Genomic DNA, 22,495 nt, shown 5'->3' on the forward strand with positions numbered 1-22,495 from the left:
CAAAATATCAACCAACCTGATTAAAAATATGAATGAGGGACCTTAATAGACATTTTTTTCCATAGAAACGGTACATGAAAAGCTGCTCAACATCACTAATCATCATGGAAATACACATCAAAACCATAATGAGATATCACCGCATGCCTCTTAAGATGGCTATTATTTAAAAGATACAAGAAAACAGTGTTGGTGAGGATGAAAGAGAAAGAAACATTCATAAACTAATGGTAGGAGCGTATATTGGTACAGTCATTACAGAAGACAGTATGCAGATTCCTCAAAAATTTAAAACCAAAGGGTCATATAATCCAACAATCCAAGGAAATGAAATCAGTACTTTCAAGGATACCTACCGTCTCATGTTCACTGCAGCATCACTGACAATAGCCAAGGTATGGAAACAACCTGAGGATCCGTTGATGGATTAATGTATAAAGAAACTGTGGTACGGTACACAGTTGACCCTTAAACAACGTGGGTTTGAACTTCTATGTGGATTTTTTCCTATAAATATGTACAGTTCTATAAACATATTACAGTTTTCTTAATAACATTTTAATACAATATATGTTAATCAACTATTTATATCATTAGTAAGGTTTCCAGTCAAAAGGAGACAATTAGTAATTGAGTTTAGGGAGTCAAAAGTTACGTGAAGATTTCTGACTGTGCAGGGATGGAAGCCCCTAAACCCCTCACTGATCCAGGCTCATCTGTCTATAATATATATTAGTCATTCTTAAAAAAGAAGAGGATCTTGCTATTTGCAACAACATGGATGAACCTAGAAGATATCATACTAAGGAAAATAAGCCAGATGCAGAAAGAAAAATAATTCATAACCTGACTTATATGTAAAATCTAGAAACATGTAATTATATGGAAGAGAGAACAGAATGGAGGTTACAGGAGTAAAAAGGTGTAAGAAATGGACAGATGGGGGCGCCTGGGTGGCTCAGGGGGTTAAAGCCTCTGCCTTCGGCTTAGGTCGTGATCTCAGGGTCCTGGGATCGAGCCCCACATCGGGCTCTCTGCTCGGTGGGGAGCCTGCTTCCTCCTCTCTCTCTGTCTGCCTCTCTGCCTACTTGTGATCTCTGTCAAATAAATAAATAAAATCTTAAAAAAAAAAAAGAAATGGACACATGTTGGTCAAAGGATACAAAGTTGCAGCTATGTAGGATGAGTAAGTCTAAAGATCTAACACAGACCATGACTCTAATTAATGACACTGTACTGTGTATTGTTGCTAAAAACACCACAAGAAAGAAAGAAAGAGAGGGAGGGAGGGAGGAAGGGAGGAAGAAAGGAAGAGGGAAGGAAGGAAGGAGGAAGGAAGGAGGGAGGGAGGGAGGAAGAATGTAGGCAGGGAGAGAGAAAAGAAAAGAGAAGAAGAAGGGGCGCCTGGGTGGCTCAGTGGGTTAAAGCCTCTGCCTTCCGCTAGGGTCATGGAATTGAGCCCTGCACTGGTCTCTCTGCTCAGCAGGGAGCCTGCTTCTCTTCCTCTCTCTCCCTGCCTGCCTCTCTGCCTATTTGTGATCTCTGTCTGTCAAATAAATAAATAAAATCTTTTAAAAAATTTAAAAAAAAAGAGAGAGAGAGAGAGAGGAAGGAAGGAAGGAAAGAAGGAAGGGAGGGGGAAGGAAGGAAACGATTTGAGGACATGGATATGTTAATTAGTTTCACTCAAATAATTTCACTATGTATATCAAAGCATCATGTTTCACACCTTAATACACACAATTTCATTTTTCAGAATAATAAACCCCATAACAGAAAAGAATATTTTATACTACAAATTTATTTCCTTCTTTTTGAAAATTAATTTCTATAGTCCTCTTCTAAAATTAAAAAGTTACAGGGCAACTGAGTGGCTCAGTTGGTTAAGCGTCTGCCTTTGGCTCAGGTCATGATGCCAGGGTCCAGGCATCGAGTCCCACATCAGGCTCCCTGCTCAGTAGGGAGCCTGCTTCTCCCTTTACCCCCCCCCCCCGCTCATATGCTCTCTCTCACTCTCTCTCTCTCACATGAACAAATAAAACCTTAAAAAAAAAAAGTTACAGGGGAGGCTACAGAATACATTCTGTCAGAGAACAGCAAGCTATCAACTCTGTACTTCGATGGGTTCATGAACTACATACCACTGCCAGATACTACCATCCCTAAAAATGAGGCATGCCCACCACTACTTACTCCCGTTCTGCCTTTTACTGGTTGATACAGGTCAACCAATACTTCTCCTCTCCTTTGAGTAAAACAAGAGAAGCAAAACTAACTTTTAGTCTATGAAAATTAAAGTATTATGCATCCTATAAAATGGAGTCCTAAGAAACAAATTACAAATTTTATTAAAATTTTCCTCTGAGTTTTTTTAGCTACCAACACTTTCACAATTCTGGAACTCTTGATTAGCATTGATTCTTTTTCCAAGACAATGAAAACCTACAGTTAAAGAAATGACATCAGGTTTACCATATCCTCAAGTAATCCTTGTTAACATAAAGAAATGTTTTAATAAACTAGCCACTTGTACCAAAACTTTGTTTATATCCACAGAAATCCTACCCTAACATCAGCAGCACTTCATTTACACAGTTATCAGTACATGTTTAGGTATTCTTATTTTGACACAGCAAATTATATTTTATCCTATTATCCTCACAATCTTTACTAAAGGGTTCATTTTATAAACTAAGAGTATACACCCTCTTCAAAGATGACCACTAAAAGCCTAGCCCTAACTCCACAGGATAAAAGAGTTTTGGTTTTTTATGTTCCCTCTCAGGGGCAGTGAAGGAATACATTCTAGTCAATTTCCCAGGAGAAATGATCAGCAATATGCCATACAACACCAGAGCCAAAGGGAGCCACAAGGATTATCTAAGACTCTGAGTGAAGATCATAAAATAAATTCATGCTTTCATGTATTGTCTACCCATCCCACTCAAAACATACATAAATGAGATTTTAAAAAAAATAAAAAGAGAAAACAAATAAGACAAGAATAGACATGAAATGAAGTAACTATCTCCCTATAGACCAGAAAAACGAACCCATGATCAGAGTTAAAGTCAGAAACACACTAGACTCTAGGTTAAAAAGAAGGAAACAGGAAGAGGATTCTGGGAAGATGATAGAGCTGAAAGTCCCAGGAACCTGTCTTCCCATCTCTAGGATAACTGTTATCCCAGAATCTGTCTGCTATAACTATTTTGGAACTTTGGAGACTGTAGAATGATTGCAACTTCCAGAGGAAGACTTAGTAGAGTAAACTGTGGTTAATTTCAGTCAATTTCAGCTCTTAGCAGATTAGCAGTTAATTCATTCTCCAGACACAGGACAGGCAGCTGTGAATAAGTTCCTGGAGCATCTTGCACAGGGCTTGTGGAAACCAAGGTGGGCAAAAGGACACTGGCCTCCAAATACGGGAAATATCTGTTATGATTGTTATTGCTGCTTCTGATCACAGAGGTGCAAAGAGGCAGGCAACCATTTTGCTGTACCTCCCCCAACTGTTGCAAGCCCCTCTAACTCTAGCTGAAATGACTTCTGGGAAATTTAAGGAACTAGCACCCTTTTCCTCAGCTTCATTTTTTTGCTTTTTTACCTTTCTACCATGACTAGAACATGCATCTATCGGAAAAATAAGAAAGTGATCGTGCATGCACAGGGAAAGGCTCAGGAAAACAAACAAACAAACGAACGAACTGGATAAGACCTTAAGTTTAAACCCTGAGGCTGATCCCTCAGCACAGAGAGTGCCTACAACAATCAAAAAATGAAAACAATATCAAAAACCCATCAAACCCTGGGTAAGGGGGAGAATTTGAGGTCCAGAGTTAACACATTATTAGCCTAAAATGTCTCATGTTCAACAAAAAAATGACAGGGCATACAAAGAAAGTATGGCTCATTCAAAGGAATAACTAAAGCAACAGAAGCTATCCCTAAAAAAGCACTTATAGCACATAAACTAGACAAAGACAACTCTCTTAAACTCTTAAAGATGCTCAAAGAACTAAAGGAAAATGTGGAGAATTTAAGAAAGCAATGTGTAAACAAAATGTTATTGAGGAAAGGACACTAGAAGCAGTCTGAAGAAATAAAGAGCTCACTAAAGGTAAATAAAGAGCTCACTAAAGATATTTATGTGGGCAATTACAAAAGACAATATTATTGTAACGATTGGTAACTATACTTTTTGTTACCTCCATGATTTAAAAAGACTTATACATTTAAAGAAAAAAACTATCAGCGTAATATGAAGTGTTAGTGTAACTTTTGTTTGTAACTCCAACTCTTGTTTTCTACATAATTTAAGAGACTAATACATTTTTTTAAATTACCAATTTATATTTTTGGGTACACAATGTATAAAGATGTCATTTTGGGATATCAACAAGTCAAAAGTGGGGGAATGGAGACTTAAAAGAGCAGTTTTTTCTGCTGCTAAAGTTAAGCTGGTATAAATTCAAATAAGTGTTGTAACTTTAGGATGCCAAATGTAATCTCCTAGGTAAGCACAAACACAATAGCTACAGAATATACAAGAAAGGAATTTAAACATTTCACTACAAAAAAAAAAAATGAACTGAAGAGAAGACAGCAATGCAGGAAATAAGGGAGGAAAAAGCTATATAAGGCACATAGAAAACAAAGAGCCCAATGACAGAAATAAGTCCCTCCTTATCAGTAATTAGTGAATGGATTAAACATGCCAATAAAAAAAACAGAGATTGGCAGAATCGGTAAAAAATACATGATCCAACTATATGATGTCTACGCAAGACTTACTTGGAATCCAAAGACATAAATAGGCTGAAAGTCAAAAGATGAAAGATGATATCCCATGCATGGAGCAACCAAAAGAGAGTAGAGGTTGCCACACTAATATCACACAAAATACACTTCAAATCAAGAAAGGTCATGAGGGGGCACCTGGGTGGCTCAGTGGGTTAAAGGCTCTGCCTTCGGCTCAGTTCATGATCCCAGGGTCGGGGGATCTAGCCCCACATCGGGCTCTCTGCTCCTCAGGGAGCCTGCTTCCTCCTCTCTCTCTGCCTGCCTCTCTGCCCACTTGTGATCTCTGTCTGTCAAATAAATAAATAAAATCTAAAAAAAAAAAAAAAGGTCATGAAACAAAGAGGACATCACACATTAGTAAAAGTTTCAACAGTGAGAATATAGAGTAATTATAAATGTTTATGTACCTTATGACAGACCATCAAAATATATGAAGCAATAACTGACAGAATTGAAGGGAAAACAAGACACTTCTACAATAATAAAGACCTCAGTAACCCACTCACAATAGTAAACAAAACAACCAGATAATATATAAGGAAATATATATTTATGAAGGCTTAAACAACAAAACTAACAAGATCTAACAGACATAAACCTAACAGTATGCCCAACAATAACAGAATACACATTATTCTCAAGTGCACACTGGATATTTTCCAAGATAAACCATACATTAGGGTCATAAATTAAGTCTCAATAGATTTTAAAAGATAGATATCATACAGAGTATCTTCTCTGTCAACAACAGGAAAAGTTAGAAATCAATAAAGAAGGAAAAGTGGAAAATCATGTAAGTAAAACAACACACTTTAAAACAACCCTAGCTCAAAGAAGAAATCACAAGGGAAACCAGAAACTACCTAGAGATCAATGAAAATGAAAACACAACATCCCAAACATTAGAGGACAGAGCAAAAGCAGTGCCAAAGAGAAAATTCATAGCTATAAATGCTTGTATTAAAAAAAAACAAGAAAGATCTCAAATCAACAACCTAACTTCAGAACATAAGAAACTTGAAAAAGAAGAACAAACTAAACCCAAAGGTAGCAGAGGAAAGGAAATAAATATTAGAGCAGAGAGATATGTGAAATAGAGAACAGAAAAATAGAGGACATCAATGAAACTAAACGTTAGTTCTTCAAAAAGATCAACAAAATTGACAAACCTTAAACTAGATGGACTAAAGAAAAAAGAGAGAAAACTCTAATTACCAAAATCATAAGTATAACTGCGGATTCTACAGAAATAAAAAGAATTTTATGAGTGCTATGAACAACTGTTTGTCAACCAATTAGATAACCTAAATGAAATGGACAAATTCCTAGAAATATAAAACCTGCCAAGACTAAATCACGAATAGAAAATCTGAACAGAAGTATAACTAGTAAGAAAACTGAATCAGGAAGAGGAAGGAAGGAAGAAAAGAGAAAGGAAGGGAGGGAGGAAGAAAAAGCAAAATCCTGGACTTGATGGCTTCACTGGTGAATTTTACCAAGCCTTTAACAAAGAACTAATACCAATCCTTCCCAAACTTTTCCAAAAACATGAAGGGGAGGGAACACTTCCTAAGCCATTCTCTGAGGCCCAATACCCTGATACCAAAGCCAGACAAAGACAGAAACCTAAAGACCAACATCCTTTATGAAACCAATGCAAAAGCCTCAGAAAAATAGTAGCAAACAGAATTTTGTTTTTAAAACATTTAAAGCCAAGGTCACCTGGGTGGCTCAGTCAGTCAGGGTCATGAGATCAAGCCCTGTAGCTCTGCTCTGGGTATGGAGCCTGCTTAGGATTCTCCCTCTCCTTCTCCCTCTGTCCCTTCACAATCCCCCTTCTCCCTCTCTCTGAAAAATAAATAAAATAAAATAAAACATTAAAAATCAAGCTGTATGAAATTTGAGAAAAAAATCAGTCTGCTCTTCTCCCCAAATGTATTTCTTACCCATAGTTGCAAGCTAAGAAACTAAAAAAAAAAAAAAATAATAATAAAAATAAAATAAAAATTTAAAAATAAGAATCACCATAAACACAGAAAATAACCCTCAATCTTCTCTCAGGGTAGTTATCCTCATTGTTCTACAGGAAGAGCTTGGCAGAATGAAAAGTTCCAAGTATGTAGTCTGCCATTTCAAAGAACCTTGCCAATGCTTCTATAATAGCAATGGCCAGAAAGCTAACTGCACACGGCTAAATTAAGTTACATTTTAAACCTCTATGCTGGTGAAATTTACCAAAAAAGAACCCCATCACATACACTAACTTCTTGGGTAGTATCCCAACTCCTCTTCATTAGTTTGTTTCTTAAAACAGTAAAAATAGCAAAAAGTTTAGGGGCAACAGTGTGTCACAACAGGCTATTTGACAGGGTGTCCATATTTGCTCCATGTTTGTCCTCAAGCAAGGAGCCGCCCTTAAAGTCCACAATCTTTTCCTGCTCTTTCTCTCTAACCACAGTAACCTTTTGTATCCTTCTTTCACTAGCAGCATTCTGCCAAAGACTACAGGAAGTAAATTAATACACAGAACTTGCCCTTAGCAATTTCAGTTTTTGAGTACTGCAAATAATTTTACCAACACCTCAAGTGGTTTAGCTAACTGCAGTCAAAAGCCAGATTTGATTTTACCCTAATATTTAAGGTTGTTTAGTGACTCTTACATGGCTTCTGTGTTTTCAGAGATTTATTTATTCTGTTTGTATAAATAGATATGTAACACATCTGTTATTTCTGGAGAATTACAAAGTGAATTTCAGAAACCATGCTTAAAAATAAAACATTAATACTCTTGTAGGAAATTGAAAGTAACAAGCATCTTGAAAAAGTGAAGGGCTCAAATCCCTTCAAGTATAATTAGGTTATGCAATATTATTTTTTTTCTTCCAACATTCCCCTAAAACTATTTTACAAATCTACTTTTCATGTGCTTTAGGTACTGTTCTTCAGATTGCTATCATATGATCAATCCATTTGAACTATTTTCCTTTATGATACTTCTCTATTGGGATGGCTCCTCTGTACCCTCTCTAAATTTCACAAATAATACTCAACTTTTTTGGCCAATCAATCCTTTGCATAGAGGATGACAACATTACACTATTAATAATAATTCTATAAAGATCATCTCAGTGTCTTTGAAGGAAAAGAAGTTAATATATTTAATTGGAAGATAACACAACCATAGAGTGTAAGCCCTCTAACTGCTAGAACTTTTCCTTCTCTTTTGGGCAGTGCCATAATACCTAGAAGAGCGCTCAATAAATATATCTCAACACATGGAAACTGGTATATCTCAAAATAAACTTCTAACTTAAAAACAGTATTTTATTAAATAATTAAATGTAGTAATCAATCCTTCTAGAGCACAAATTTTCACTCATCTTATGGTCTAACTAAGGAAACACCAACATTCACAAAACTGAGCTCCCAACAGAGGTGAATCACCAGGCTAAAATATTAAAAAGGAACCAAAACACAACCACCATATTTTTAAAAGCTGTTTTAACACTACAAAACTGATAGAGGAGATTAAGTGTTCATATAAATTACAATTCCATTTCTAATGTATTTAGATACTCTTGGCTACTTAGATGATGTACCAATGACAAATAATAGCAAAAGATATAGAACTTCCCAAAAGGAAGTTTATAATAGTGTCATTACCAAACATGACTATTAGACAGTTGGTACAAAGATGTTTCACATTCTTTCAATTTAACAACTTGCAGACTCTCTAAAGGAAATTCCCACCATAAGACCAAATGCTCTAATTTTCAGCTGATTTTTAAATGTGCTGAAATGTAACAGTTAAGAATATATATTGGCTTTTATAATAGTGCTTGATCTCAAATGTTTAAGTTAAAATTAAATTCTCAGATTTTGCTCTTTCTCCAGTTCTGCTTTGTCAAAATTCTAACATAATAAAATTTAACACTTTTTTAGAGCACCAGCAATGCATGATATAGCAAAAAAATACAGACATAGTTTGAGACAATTAGATAAATGATTTTTAAAATTTACTATCACTATTATAGATTCAATCAGGCCTGAAAATTGGCAATATCAGTGATGTTGTATTCTAATCCATCCAAGTCATCAGAACAAACGATAAAATCTTATTAGGCCCAACATCAACTACATAGTATTTCTGCTCATATTTAATAGAAATCTAATCATGAAGGGAAAAAATGAAAAATTCCAAATACAAAATGCATTCTACAATACAAATGACCAGACCTATCAAAAAAAATCCATGCCAGGAAAAACAAAAAAGGTGGAGGAAACATTCTAAATAAAATCAAGAGACATTATCCACCAAATGCAATGTGCAAACCTTAATTGGATCTTGGGAAAACAACTTATAGAGATTTCAGGAATAAATGAGGAAATATGAATGTAAACTACATATTAGATATTACAGAATCGTTACTCATTATCTTGGGTGTGATAATGACATTATAATTATTTGGGGAAATGTTCTTTTTCTTAGAAGATGCAAAGTGAAGTATGTAGAAGAGAAGTATGATGATTGCAGCTTACTTTCAAACAGAATAGCTTAGAAAAAAATGTATATCGACATAATATTAATATAGCAAAATGTTAATAACTGGTTAAGACAGAGGCAATTAATAGTATTCCTTTTGTTTAAGTACTATACTTCAGTGTATTATTCTTCCAACGTATCTGAAGATTTGCAATTTTTCCAAATAAAGAATTAAAGGAAAAAATGTCAGTAGGTCAGTAAGTTTCTTCATATTTTTTTAAAGACTTTATTTATTTGAGACAGAGAGAACGCACACATGCACACGCAAACAAGTGGAGGGAAGACAGTGGGAGAAGCAGCAAACTCCCCACCCAGCCAGGAACCAGACAATTCCAAGATCCTGAGATCAGGACCCAAGCTAAAGTCAGAGGCTTAACTGGCGAACTTCCCAGGTACCCCTCTCCACATTTCAATTCAATTCATTAAAAAATTCCAAACTCTAAAGTTGGTTAACACAATGAAAATTTCATTTCTTATAGCTAAAAGTAATAACTTAAATGATTCTTGTTATGGATACATTTTAGATAACTTGGATTATAAAGCAAATTTCGATAAAGCTGATCCTACTGCATGGGTTTCTATTATTAAATCTGAATTACTGTTGCATTTTTTAAGGCTTAAAAAAATTTTTAAAGACTTTGATTAGTTTTTCAAAAAATTCTGGCATAATAAAAACAGTTATGTAGTTATTCTAATGAAACAGAAGATGTTCTCACAGTGGGAGGATTTTTATAATGCTTCCCCAAAGGCAAGAAAATCCTCCCACTACTTTACCTCATACTATTTCCCAGACACATAAGACTATACAAAGGTCCACAAATTTAATTAATCACTCTCTTTCTACTAGGGAAATCCATTATCTAACAAAGCTAGGTTCCAACAATTTACAGAAATAAGTAAAACTAAGACACTGAATACAACAAAGACCATCATATACAGGTACACATACATTGAAAAACAATTTCATATTCATTAGTGTATCTGACAAGCCTGAAAAGAAGAGAGGGGAGAATGGTCATCATTCTCCTCTCAAAAATGATGTAAAAATGAAGGTCAGAGAAGTCAAGTAATTTTCTTATTATCATCAGTTCGATGTATTTCAGACAGAACATTCCTGCCTTTGAATTAGTGTCGCATTTCTTGTCCATAAAATGAAAAATATGTAATCAGTGGCTATAGTAATAAATACAAATAAAGCAATTAGATATCTACTCCCATATACCCCCAAAATACCAAAAGACTACAGTCCAATATGAATATATCATATATAAGTAATATTAGGAATATTTTATTTTGCAACATATTCCTCAGTCTGTGAAAGAAAAAGAGCCATTAGGAATATTCTTTCTTAATGTCCCCTCCCACATTACAACTTTCTTTAAAGAATGAAACCTCTACATAACCTGGAAAAAAAAAAAGAGCATAGCTAATCAATTCTATTAAGATACATATTTTTTAAAACATTTTAAAATCTCTGAAATCAGGGCATAGCTAACCATTGACAACATCTCACAACGGCAGTTGTGAGATCAGCATGTAAGAGAAGCTAATGGTTGTTCTGTTCCCTTGAGAAGACAACTGCAACTCATATATTTCTAACAACAAACATGTAAAAATCCCAAGTGTTGTCTAAAAACCTTCCCTGACATTGTCTGCTAAGATCAAGACACTTCTGGTATGAAAACCTAGAGAATGGTATCAGGAAAGGGGAAAAATTCCTGGAGACAATGCTGGAATATTCTGTTAAGAAATGCTATGCTACGGGTGCCTGGGTGGCTCAGCGGGTTAAGCCTCCGCCTTCGGCCCAGTTCATGATCTTAGGGTCCTGGGATCGTGTCCCACCATCAGGCTCTCTGCCCAGCAGGGAGCCTGCTTCCTCCTCTCTCTCTCTGCCTGCCTCTTTCCCCACTTGTGATCTCTGTCTGTCAAATAAATAAATAAAATCTTAAAAACAAAAAAAAAAGAAAGAAACGCTACACTACTAATATACTAAGATGTACAGAGGTAATCTAGTATGGAAAAGTAAGCAGCAATAATCGCACCTCGGATAAACCTCATTGGCTACGATACTGCCACTGCGCAAAGCTGGAAAATAAATAAATTAATGGCTCTGGATCTAAAAGTTATTCAGAACAGTCAGACTTTAAGTAGGAAGACATTTTAGAAATACCTTTATCAATTTATTATACTTATATTTCCCCTTTAAGGTATGGCCAAGAAATAGATATTTTAAAATATCACTTCTAATTAATGCTGAAAGAGTTCTTTCAAAAACTGTAAGCAGATGATAAAGAGAGCACAGTGTCACACAGAGTTTAACTTGCAATTTTTTTAAAGATTTTATTTCTTTCTTTGACAGACAAAGATCACAAGCAGGCAGAGAGGCAGGCAGCCAGGGATGGGGGAGGGGGGAGCAGACTCCCTGCTGAGCAGAGGGGCTGGATCCCAGGACCCTGGGATCATGACCTGAGCTAAAGGCAGAGGCTTAACCCACTGAGCCACCCAGGCGCCCCTTAACTGGAATTTTTTGTTGTTAGAACAAAAATACCAAATTTTTCCTAAAAACTAGGCCCCAAAATATGTATAACTATATCATCTAATAGTAGCAATAACACAAAATAGACACTTTCATATACTGCCACTAGAAACATAAATAACTTTTTTTTTTTAAGATTTTATTTATTTGACAGAGAGAGATCACAAGTAGGCAGAGAGGTAAAGAGAGAGGGAGGAGGAAGCAGTCTCCCTGCTGAGCAGAAAGCCCGATGCAGGACTCGATCCCAGGACCCCAAGGTCATGACCTGAGCCAAAGGCAGAGGCTTAACCCACTGAGCCACTCAGGCATCCCCAAAAATAACTTATTTATTTTTTTTACAGTATATTCATTAAGACTACTAATGCCTTAAAATTATACATAACTTCTGACCCAGCAATTTCACTTATAAGAACTGGTGGAAGGAAATAATCAGAGATGAATGTAAAGCAGTTCAACCTAAAAAATAATTTAAATAGTCCAACTGTCCTCTCTGACCACATTCCATCACCAATGAGGGTAGGTCCTGAGATAGCAAATGCAAATAATAAGTCTGACGTCATCTAGCAAAATCCACAGCTAGAATGTCAGTCTTTGAGGGGTATCTCTACTACCGATAAAAAGTAAAAATACTGGTGAGGGAGTTAAAAAAGAGTGTAGAGATAGCTTTGTCTATATCATCAAGAAATAAATTGAAAAAAAAAATTTTTAAAGATTTTATTTATTTATTTGACAGAGAGAAATCACAAGTAGATGGAGAGGCAGGCAGAGAGAGAGAGAGAGGGAAGCAGGCTCCCTGCTGAGCAGAGAGCCCGATGCGGGACACGATCCCAGGACCCTGAGATCATGACCCGAGCCGAAGGCAGCGGCTTAACCCACTGAGCCACCCAGGCGCCCCAATAAATTGAAAAATTAATTGGAAAAATATTGAAGAGTAAGAAGAACTGAGAAAAATCACCTAAGAAGTAAATATGAAAAGAAAAAAAAAGAACAATCAGCACACTGACTCTCCAAATGACTTCTCCCAAGCAGAGAGACACTGGAACACTTTAATGTCTGAATATTATTATTCTGTGAAATTTTAAAATATACATTAGGTATCTTACACAGTTTATACATTATTATATAGAATTGTATAAACAAAACCAGGTATAATTTACTTAAAAGACATTTAAAGAAGTTTTTCAAGAATAAATTAGACTGCTCTGTAAAATGCAATTCCACTATACTATATACCTATGTATACAGAAAAATACATATGTCAACACACAAATAACACAAATATATGCTATGAATACACAAACACACACAAAAACATATGTATATGCACTTAACAGAACAAGAGACAGAAGTCTAAATATATCATTTAGAGTTAGAAAAATAACAAAGGCGCCAAAATAGTGCTGAATTACAATGGAAAGAGTAGGCCAAAAGGAATGGCTTAGGAAACTAATTTCTTATTTATTATACAAAATAATCTAGCAATAATGTCTAGAATTGATAAATCATGAATCAGTTATAAGCACATTATTTAAAGATATGGAAATGATCACCAGGAGAACCAAAATAGTCATCTACTTTTAATCTTTTCTGAGGATGGTGATTGTGATTGAGACAAAGGACTGCTAATTTTCAATTTAATGTACTGTCTTTTATTTTTAATAATCAGCCTGTCTTATTTATTTGATTATTAAAACTTTAAATCGTGTTCCAGACAAATATACAAAAATTTTCATTTCATATAAATTTTAAGGGCAGATCACATACTTTGGTCTCAGTAGAAACATCTATTAAAGGCACAATAACTGCCCTATTTTACAGGTCTGTTGAGAGGATTACACCAGATAATGCATATAAAATAAACAGAAGAACATTAAAGAAATTGTATGAAAAAAAAATCAGCAAAATGCCTAGTACAAGGATTCAATAAATTTTGGCTATCATTACTAGTACTTATTAAATTTTCATAGAATAAGGTTCAACACTAATTATTAAAACTGACACTAATTCAGGGATGCCTGGGTGGCTCAGTGGGTTAAGCCTCTGCCTTTGGCTCAGGTCATGATCCCAGGGTCCTGGGATCAAGCCCCGCATCCGGCTCTCTGCTGAGCAAGGAGCCTGCTTCCCTTCCTCTCTCTCTGCCTGCCTCTCTGCCTGCTTGTGATCTCTGTCTGTCAAATAAATAAATAAAATCTTTAAAAAAAAAAAAAACTGACACTAATTAATTATGTAAAGTACCTGATTTACAAGCACTCAATAACTAATGGCCGAATTAATGAGTCTATCTTTCAAGAAATAATCACCTATACCTAATCTTCTAAGATTACCAAATAAAATACAGTTACCTTGTTAACTACAGTGAAATCAGAATAAAACTAAAATCAAAACCTGACATTTATAATTTGGGGAGTGGAAAGACATCAATTTTAGAATTCTGTTCCACATAGAAAGTAACTGCTTACAAGGGCCAAAATTTCCAAATCATGTCAAACTGTTTTTATACAAGGAAAGGTAGTTATTAATTCTTTACAAATCTACAAAATGATATACCAACATAATTTTTTCTTGGCACATTTAGTTACCTGGGAGCAAATAAAATTCTAATTAAAATAAAAGAAGGAGGAGCTCCTGGGTGGCTCAGTGGGCTAAAGTCTCTGCCTTCTCATGATCCCAAAGTCCTGGGATCGAGCCCCACATCGGGCTCTCTGCTCAGCAGAAGCCTGCTTCCTCTCTCTCCTCTCTGCCTGCCTCTCTGCCTACTTGTGATCTCTGTCTGTCAAATAAATAAATAAAATCTTTTTAAAAAAGAAAAGAAAAGAAGGAAATGCTTAAATTTCCCTAGAAATAGCACTATGCCATCCACAGAAAGTACATCATTCTCTATCAACAGGGACCTAAACAGAAATAAATGCCTAACTGGATAAAATAAAATTAACCTTCCATAAGACTGTAAAGAATAGGATACATCAGAGAATGAATATACAGATGACCCCTGTACAATGTGGGAATTAGGAGTGCCAACCCCCAATGTAGTCAGCAATCTACATACAACTTTGATTCACAAAAATGTAACTACTAAAACCCTACTGTTGACCAGAAGACTTACTGATAACATAAGTAGCCAATAACACACATTTTGTATATATATTATATACAGTATTTTTACAAAAAAATAACCTAAAAAATGTTAGTAACAAAACTGAGGAAGAAGAAATACATTCACAAAATGGTACATAAATTTATTGGGGGGAAAAAATCCCATGTATAGGCAGAACCAGGCAATTCAAATCCATTTTGTTCAAGGGTCAAGTATATATACTCATAAAATGTATGCATTATTACTTACACTTGCAAATACTTAAAAATTCTATAATTATTATCTCCAAAGGCTCATAACCTTCATAAGGAGGCACTTAACTCCTTGTCTAGAGATTCAAATGAAGTAAAAAGGAGGATCAAAGTGAGATAACCAGAATTTTTTTTAAAAAAGGATGCAGGGATAACAAAGTTTCTCTCCAACAACCACATCTGCCTTTAAGCCAAAGAAGAGGTATACCTAGAATGGTCACCTCAATTTCCAAGCTTACCTGTGCATACTCTCTTTCAATGGCAGCTTTCTTCTGACTGAATGTCCTAAAAACACAAATAAAAATTCATTAACAGAAGTATATCAAAAATTTTATGTAAATTTATCAACCCACCCTCAGATACTACCTGATCAACTGTTGTATTTCAGGGAAAATACAACATATTATTCATTTATGTTCCTAGGAGTACTGCTGACAAAAACTCTGGAGTCAGAAAATCAAATCAAACATTCAAATACTGCCTCTACCATGTACTAGTTGTATGACCTTGGTCAAGTCACTTGACTGGTCTGTGCCTCAGAATGGGGATAGTAACAGTATCCACATCACAGGGATAGTGTAAAATTTACTTAATTAAAATACATTAAGTGCTCAAACCGTGTCTAACACACAGTAAAAGCTATATATGTACTTTTATGACAAGGACTAATGCATAGTAGGCACTAAAAATGTTTACTGAACTTAACCAGCGTAGAGGGAACTACAGAAAACAAAGTAAAAATTGAATTTGGGGGGCACCACAAATTTGGAGGGCTGCCTCAGTTGGTAAAGCATGTAACTCTTGATCTCAGGGTTTTAAGTTCAAGCCCCATGCTGGGTACAGATAACTTAAAAAATAAAATCTTAAAAAAAATAATAAATCAGGGGTGCCTGAGTGGCACAGTCAGTTACACGCCTGATTATTCGTTTTGGCTAAAGTGGTAATCTCAGGGTCATGATATAAAGCCCCTCCATTGGACTCCATGCTCAGTGCACAGTCTTCTTAAGACTGTCTCTCATTCTGCCCTTCCCCACCATGTGTTCTCTTTCTCTCGCTCCCTCGCTCTCTCTAAAATAAATGAAACTTTTCAAAAAGAAGAAAATCAAGTTTTGATCAGCTTAGCAACATGAAGAACAGTCAAATCAATTCCTTCATTCTAGTCCTTTGTAGCAAGAGTTACAAAACAAAGTACAAGGACACTAAATGTGGTATAATGGATGTACCTTTTCCATACATGTATTATATTTGACAGATTCTATTTTAACACTTTTCACATTTTAACATTTATGATACTGGGATTCACCTTTTAGTAATGATTAGCAGTATTTTCTTTTACTTCAATAGTACATGAAATAACAGTACACCTTATAAACCATAGGCAAGGTAGTCAGTGAAATATGTTAATACTGACAATTTACCTTGAATAGTTTGAGCTTAAGACTTTTCTGTTAGAGGCCAGATATCTGTATTCTTAAAAGCACTTCACCAAGGCAAAAATATCAGAGTAAAAAGTGAAAAATATAAAGAAAAGGATGGGATTTGCAGGGAAAAAAGACAATTTAAGCCAAAACTTCCACTTTAACAGTTATTTAAATTTATCAACATGACTATTCATTTCTTATATAAGAAAAACAACTATTTAAGATCTTACTACATTTGTTTTTAGTGAATAACTGTTACATAGCCTTAAAAAGGAAGGAAATACTGACATATATGCTATAACAAGGATGAACCTTAACGACATTACACTTAATGAAGTCAGTCACAAAAAGGCAAATACTCTAGGATTCCATTTATATGAGGAGTAGTCAAAATCATATACAGGGGCACCTGGGTGGTTCAGTGGGTTATAGCCTCTGTGTTCAGCTCAGATCGTGATCCCAGGGTCCTGGGATCGAGCCCCGCATTGGGCTCTCTACTCAATGGGGAGCCTCCTTCCCCCTCTCTCTCCACCTGCCTCTCTGCCTACTTGTGATCTCTGTCTGTCAAATAAATAAATAAGATCTAAAGAAAAAAAAATCATATAGACAGAAAGAATGGAAGTTTCGAGGGGCTGGAAGGAGAGCATCAGAGGAGTCATTACTTAACCAGTATAGTTTCAGTTTTACAAGTTGAGGAGTTCTGAAGATGGATGATGGTGAAAGTTGGAGAACAATATGAAGTACTTAATACCACTAAACTGTACACTTAAAAATGGCTAAGATAGTACATTTTATGCCATACATATTTTACTATAGTAAAAAGGTGGAAAAAAAATATAGCATAGCTTTTCCTTAAGGGGTACTGTACTTTTTAAAGCATTTAACACAGTCCTTTAAAATATAGTAAGTCAGATGCCTGGGTGACTCAGTTAAGCGACTGCCTTCAGCTCAGGTCAAGTCCCACATTAGGCTCCCTGCTCAGCAGGGAGTCTGCTTCTCCTTCTGACCCTTTCCCCTCTCATGCTCTCTCTCACTCTCTCAAGCAAATAAATAAAATATTTTTAATAAATAAATAAATATAATACAGTGTGTCTACTGTTCTTAAAGCATACAAACTATATATTATATACACATATATAAATACACTGTATGCATTTATATACTGTTTTATATAACACACACATCAAAATAGTCATTAAGTTTTCTCTGGGTAGTGGGATTACAGGCTTTCAACTTCCTTCTTTTGCTTTTGCTTCCACTGTTTTCTGATGTTTTAGTAAGAATATCTATCATGTTTGAAAAAATGTCCTCATTTTTATTTATTTATTTTTATTTTTAAATAAACATATAATGTATTTTTATCCCCAGGGGTACAGGTCTGTGAATCGCCAGGTTTACACACTTCACAACACTCACCATAGCACATACCCTCCCCAATGTCCATAACCCCACCCCCCTCTCCCCAACCTCCCTCCCCCCAGCAACCCTCAGTTTGTTTTGTGAGATTAAGAGTCACTTATGGTTTGTCTCCCTCCCAATCCTATCTTGTTTCATTTATTCTTTTCCTACCCACTTAACCCCGCATGTTGCATCTCCACTTCCTCATATCAGGGAGATCATATGATAGTTGTCTTTCTCCGATTGAAATGTTCTCATTTTTAAATAAATGCACACATATAAACACATGCATACACCTTTATGTACTCATGTTGTTTTACTAAAATTGTACCAGAAATCATTATGACTAGTACTACCAAATATGCGATCTTCCCACCTACCATAAATACCCAAGCAAAAATGAACCAGCTTGGGGCACCTGGGTGGCTCAGTGGGTCAAAGCCTCTGCCTTTGGCTCAGGTCATGATCCCAGGGTCCTGGGACTGAGCCCCACATCAGGCTCTCTGCTCAGCAGGGAGCCTGCTTCCTGCCCCCTCTCTCTGCCTGCTTCTCTGCCTACTTGTGATCTCTGTCTGTCAAAAAAATAAATAAAATCTTTAAAAAAATAAAATAAAATAAAATGAACTAGCTTATACTTTCCCCATTAAAAAATCTGAAAACTTACCCATATTTGGAAGGAGGCAGAATTTTTTAATATTTTACAAAACATGAAAGCAAATATTTAAGCTCTTAGTAGTACTTATTTAGTGTTTAGTGTTTATTTATTTAGCTTGAAAGCTTATATGTAAATCATTCTGAAATAAGGATATTCAAGTGAAGTCACCAAGAAAATAGGAACTCTTACTCTGAACATGCATATCAACTAATTTTAAACCTCTCAGTGGAATTTTTAGTTGTTATGACACAATTACATGTCTACTAAGTAATTTTCTGTTCTAGCGAAAGAAAACAAACCCAAGTTGACAACTATTCAAAATCAACACCATTAATATTAGAAATCTATTTATTATAATTCACAGTCAAGAGAGCAGAACAACAAAAAAAACTTCTCATAATCTCCTTATAAGATGAAAAAGCATTTGTTAAAATTCAACATCAGTTTCTCATAAACGTCTTTAGAAATATAATGGATGCTATAATTAAACAGATGGACAAGAACAAGTGATGGCAAGGACATGGAGAAATGAAGCTGGCAGGAATGTAAAAAGATGCAGCTGCTTCAGAAAATCATAGTCTGGGAGTTCTTCAAAAGGTTAAACAAAGAGTTACCATATGACGCAGCAGTTCTATTCCTAGGTATATACCCAAGAAAACTTAAAACATATGTTTATACAAAAACTTGTAAATGAATGTTCATAGCAGCATTATTTATGATTGCCAAAAAGTGGAAACATCCCAAATGTCCATCAACTGAAGATCAGATAAACAAGATGTGGTATATTCATATGATGGAATATTATTCAAAAAAGGAATGAAATATTGATACATGATGCCATATGAATGAACTTGGAAAGTACTATGCTAAGAAGTCCCATAAAAGGCCACATATTATATCATTCCATTCATACAGAATGTCCCAGAATAGGCAAGCCTACAGAGACAGAAAGTAGATCAGTGGTTGCTAAGGGTTGGAGAGTTAAGTTGGCCATTATTTAAAAAATATTTTTCTTTTAACTAGATAGGTTGATTATAAAGTTCTTAAAGAAAAATGAACATTTAAGAATACTTATAAACATTTTGAAAAAGAATAATATTTTTAAAAAGACCTACTCTCACCAGATAATAAAAATTAATTTAAAAAGTGACAATACTTGGGCTCCTGGGTGGCTCAGTCACTTAGGCCTCTGCTTTGGATCAGGTCATGATCTCAGGGTCCTGGGATCGAGGCCCACATCGGGTTCTCTGCTCAATGGGAAGTCTGCTTCCCTCTCTCTCTGCCTGCTCTCTGCCTACATGCGATTTCTCTCTCTGTCAAATAGATAAATAAAATCTTAAAAAGAAAAAAGTGACAATACTTAAGACAGCTTGGTAACGGAACATGAGTAAACAGAGAGACAATGAAACATAAGTCAGAAATATACCTAAAAGAGAGCTCCCCTACAACCCAGCAATTGCACTACTAGGTATTTATCCAATGGATAAAAACACAGTGACCCAAAGGGGCACCTGTACCCCAATGTTTATAGCAGCAATGTCTATAATAGCTAATATATGGAAAGCCCACAAATGTCCATCGACAGATGAATGGATAAAGATGGGTATGGGGGGGGCACCTGGGTGGCTCAGTGGGTTAAGCCGCTGCCTTCGGCTCAGGTCATGATCTCAGGGTCCTGGGATCGAGTCCCACATCGGGCTCTCTGCTCAGCGGGGGGCCTGCTTCCTCCTCTCTCTCTCTGCCTGCCTCTCTGCCTACTTGTGATCTCTCTCTGTCAAATAAGTAAATAAATAAAAATCTTTAAAAAAAAAAAAAAAGATGGGTATGGGGGTGTATGGGTGTATGGGTGTGTGTGTGTGTGTGTAAAATGGAATATTACTCTGCCATCAAAAAATTGAATCTTGCCATTTTAAAAAATTTTTTATTTTTTAATTAATTAATTAATTTTTGAATTTTTTAAAATAAACATGTGTTTTTATCCCCAGGGGTACAGGTCTGTGAATCGCCAGGTTTACACACTTCACAGCACTCACCAAAGCACTAAATCTTGCCATTTGCAACGAAAGAACTAAAGAGTATTATGCTAAGTGAAATAAGTCACAGAAAGACAAATATCATATAATTTCACTCATATGTGGAATTTAAGAAACAGAACAGATGAACAAAGGGGAAGAGAAGGAAAAATAAAATAAGATGAAAACAGAGAGGAAGGCAAACTATTAGAGACTCTTAACTATAGGCAAAAAAAAAGAGAGTTGCTGGAGGGGAGGTGGGGGGATGGGATCTTTTCCTCTTTGAATCAAAATATTTTCTTTTCCAGTTATTAAATTTTTGTGTTTGGCAGTATCTTTTCCTCCCTCCTTCCCTCCTTCTCTCTCCCTTTCCTTTCCTTTTTCCTTTTCTTTTCTCCCTTCTTTTCTTTTTTCCTTTCTTTCTCTCTCTTTCTCTCTCTCACTTTCTTTCTTTCTTTCTTCCTTTCTTTACAGCACCAGAAACAAATTCTTTACTCTGGACATTCCAGTCTAAAGTGAGTCAATGCAAGAAACTAGGTGCTTACAAAATTATTTGAAGATGCAGAGGAGCAAGAGATAGGGATCCACAGGTGGGCTTAACTGGTTACCAGCATAGCTGGGACCCAGAGATCAGGGAGTGCTGGCTGATCTCACTGCTATGACTGAGGTCTGGCCTTTGCCCTGGGCTTCTGGGTAGTAATCTCTAAACCTCTGGAATGTTACGACTGATAACAGTGTTTTTATTTACCTGGGGACTTCAGTCCATGGCAAATAGCCTATACTAACAATGTGATTTATTGAGAGTGGTGTGGAGAAGAGGGGGGGCGGGGGCACATGGTATGAACTCAACCTCTGAAAGAGCTGGAAACTAAAGTTAGCCCATGGGCAGTCAATCACATCCAAGTAACCAAACATACCTCTTCTCCTTGGTTGATTTTAAATTACGTCCCTTCACTATTAAAAAACCACAACCTTCAGTAAACTTTCAGTGAGCTGTGTGAGTCCTTCTATAAATTATCAATTCTAAGGGTGGTCCGGGGGACCCCTGATCTTGCAAGTCATTTCAGAAGTGAGGGTAATCCTAGAGACCTCCAAACTTGCAGTTGCTGTCAAAAGTGCGAGTTGTCGGGACGCCTGGGTGGCTCAATGGGTTAAAGCCTCTGCCTTCAGCTCAGGTCATGATCCCAGGGTCCTGGGATTGAGCCCCACATCAGGCTCTCTGCTCAGCAGGGAGCCTGCTTCCTCCTCTCTCTCTCTCTCTCTCTCTGCCTGCCTCTCTGCCTACTTGTGATCTCTGCCTGTCAAATAAATAAATAAAATCTTTAAATTTAAAAAAAAAAAAAAAGTACGTGTTTTCTTGGGAACTCCCTAACTCCGTAATTCATTGCCAGGATCAGAAAAAAACCTAAAAATGTTCAAATTATTATTATTATTTTTTAAGAGTTTACTTACTTGATAGAGAATGCGCCCCAGCAGGGGGAGAGGTAGAGGGAGAGGGAGAACTAGGCTCCCCACTGAGCAGGGATCCCAACATGGGGCTTGATCCCAGGACTCTGAGATCACAACCTGAGCTGAAGGCAGAGGCTTAACCAACTGAACCACCAAGACGCCCCCAAAATGTTCAAATTATTAATGGTGATAATGGAAATAGGATATCAACAACCATACTGATGAATGTTAAAAATAAAGATAAATGCATGCACTAAATGGCTAAAATTTAAAACACTGGTAACTATAAATATCAGTGAGCTTACAGAAAAATGAAACTTTGTTATTGGTGGG

The 22,495-nt window shown here is 36.0% G+C and overlaps 1 protein-coding gene and 1 pseudogene across 3 annotated transcripts in view; both read right to left on the reverse strand.

Annotated features, from left to right (window-relative positions):
• Positions 1–22,495, reverse strand: part of FCHSD2 (FCH and double SH3 domains 2) — a 295,400-nt gene that overhangs the window by 232,310 nt on the left and 40,595 nt on the right. For all 3 annotated transcript variants that reach the window (XM_045071387.1, XM_045071388.1, XM_004768108.3), the window contains exon 3: positions 15,467–15,512. In XM_045071387.1, coding sequence (XP_044927322.1) covers positions 15,467–15,512 — 46 coding nt within the window. The remainder of the gene's footprint in view (positions 1–15,466; positions 15,513–22,495) is intronic.
• On the reverse strand, positions 11,320–11,433 carry LOC123389605 (annotated as a pseudogene).

Source organism: Mustela putorius, unplaced genomic scaffold (assembly GCF_011764305.1).
Source record: "Mustela putorius furo isolate JIRA1106 unplaced genomic scaffold, ASM1176430v1.1 tig00003987_pilon_pilon_pilon, whole genome shotgun sequence".
Classification (NCBI taxonomy): domain Eukaryota; kingdom Metazoa; phylum Chordata; class Mammalia; order Carnivora; family Mustelidae; genus Mustela; species Mustela putorius.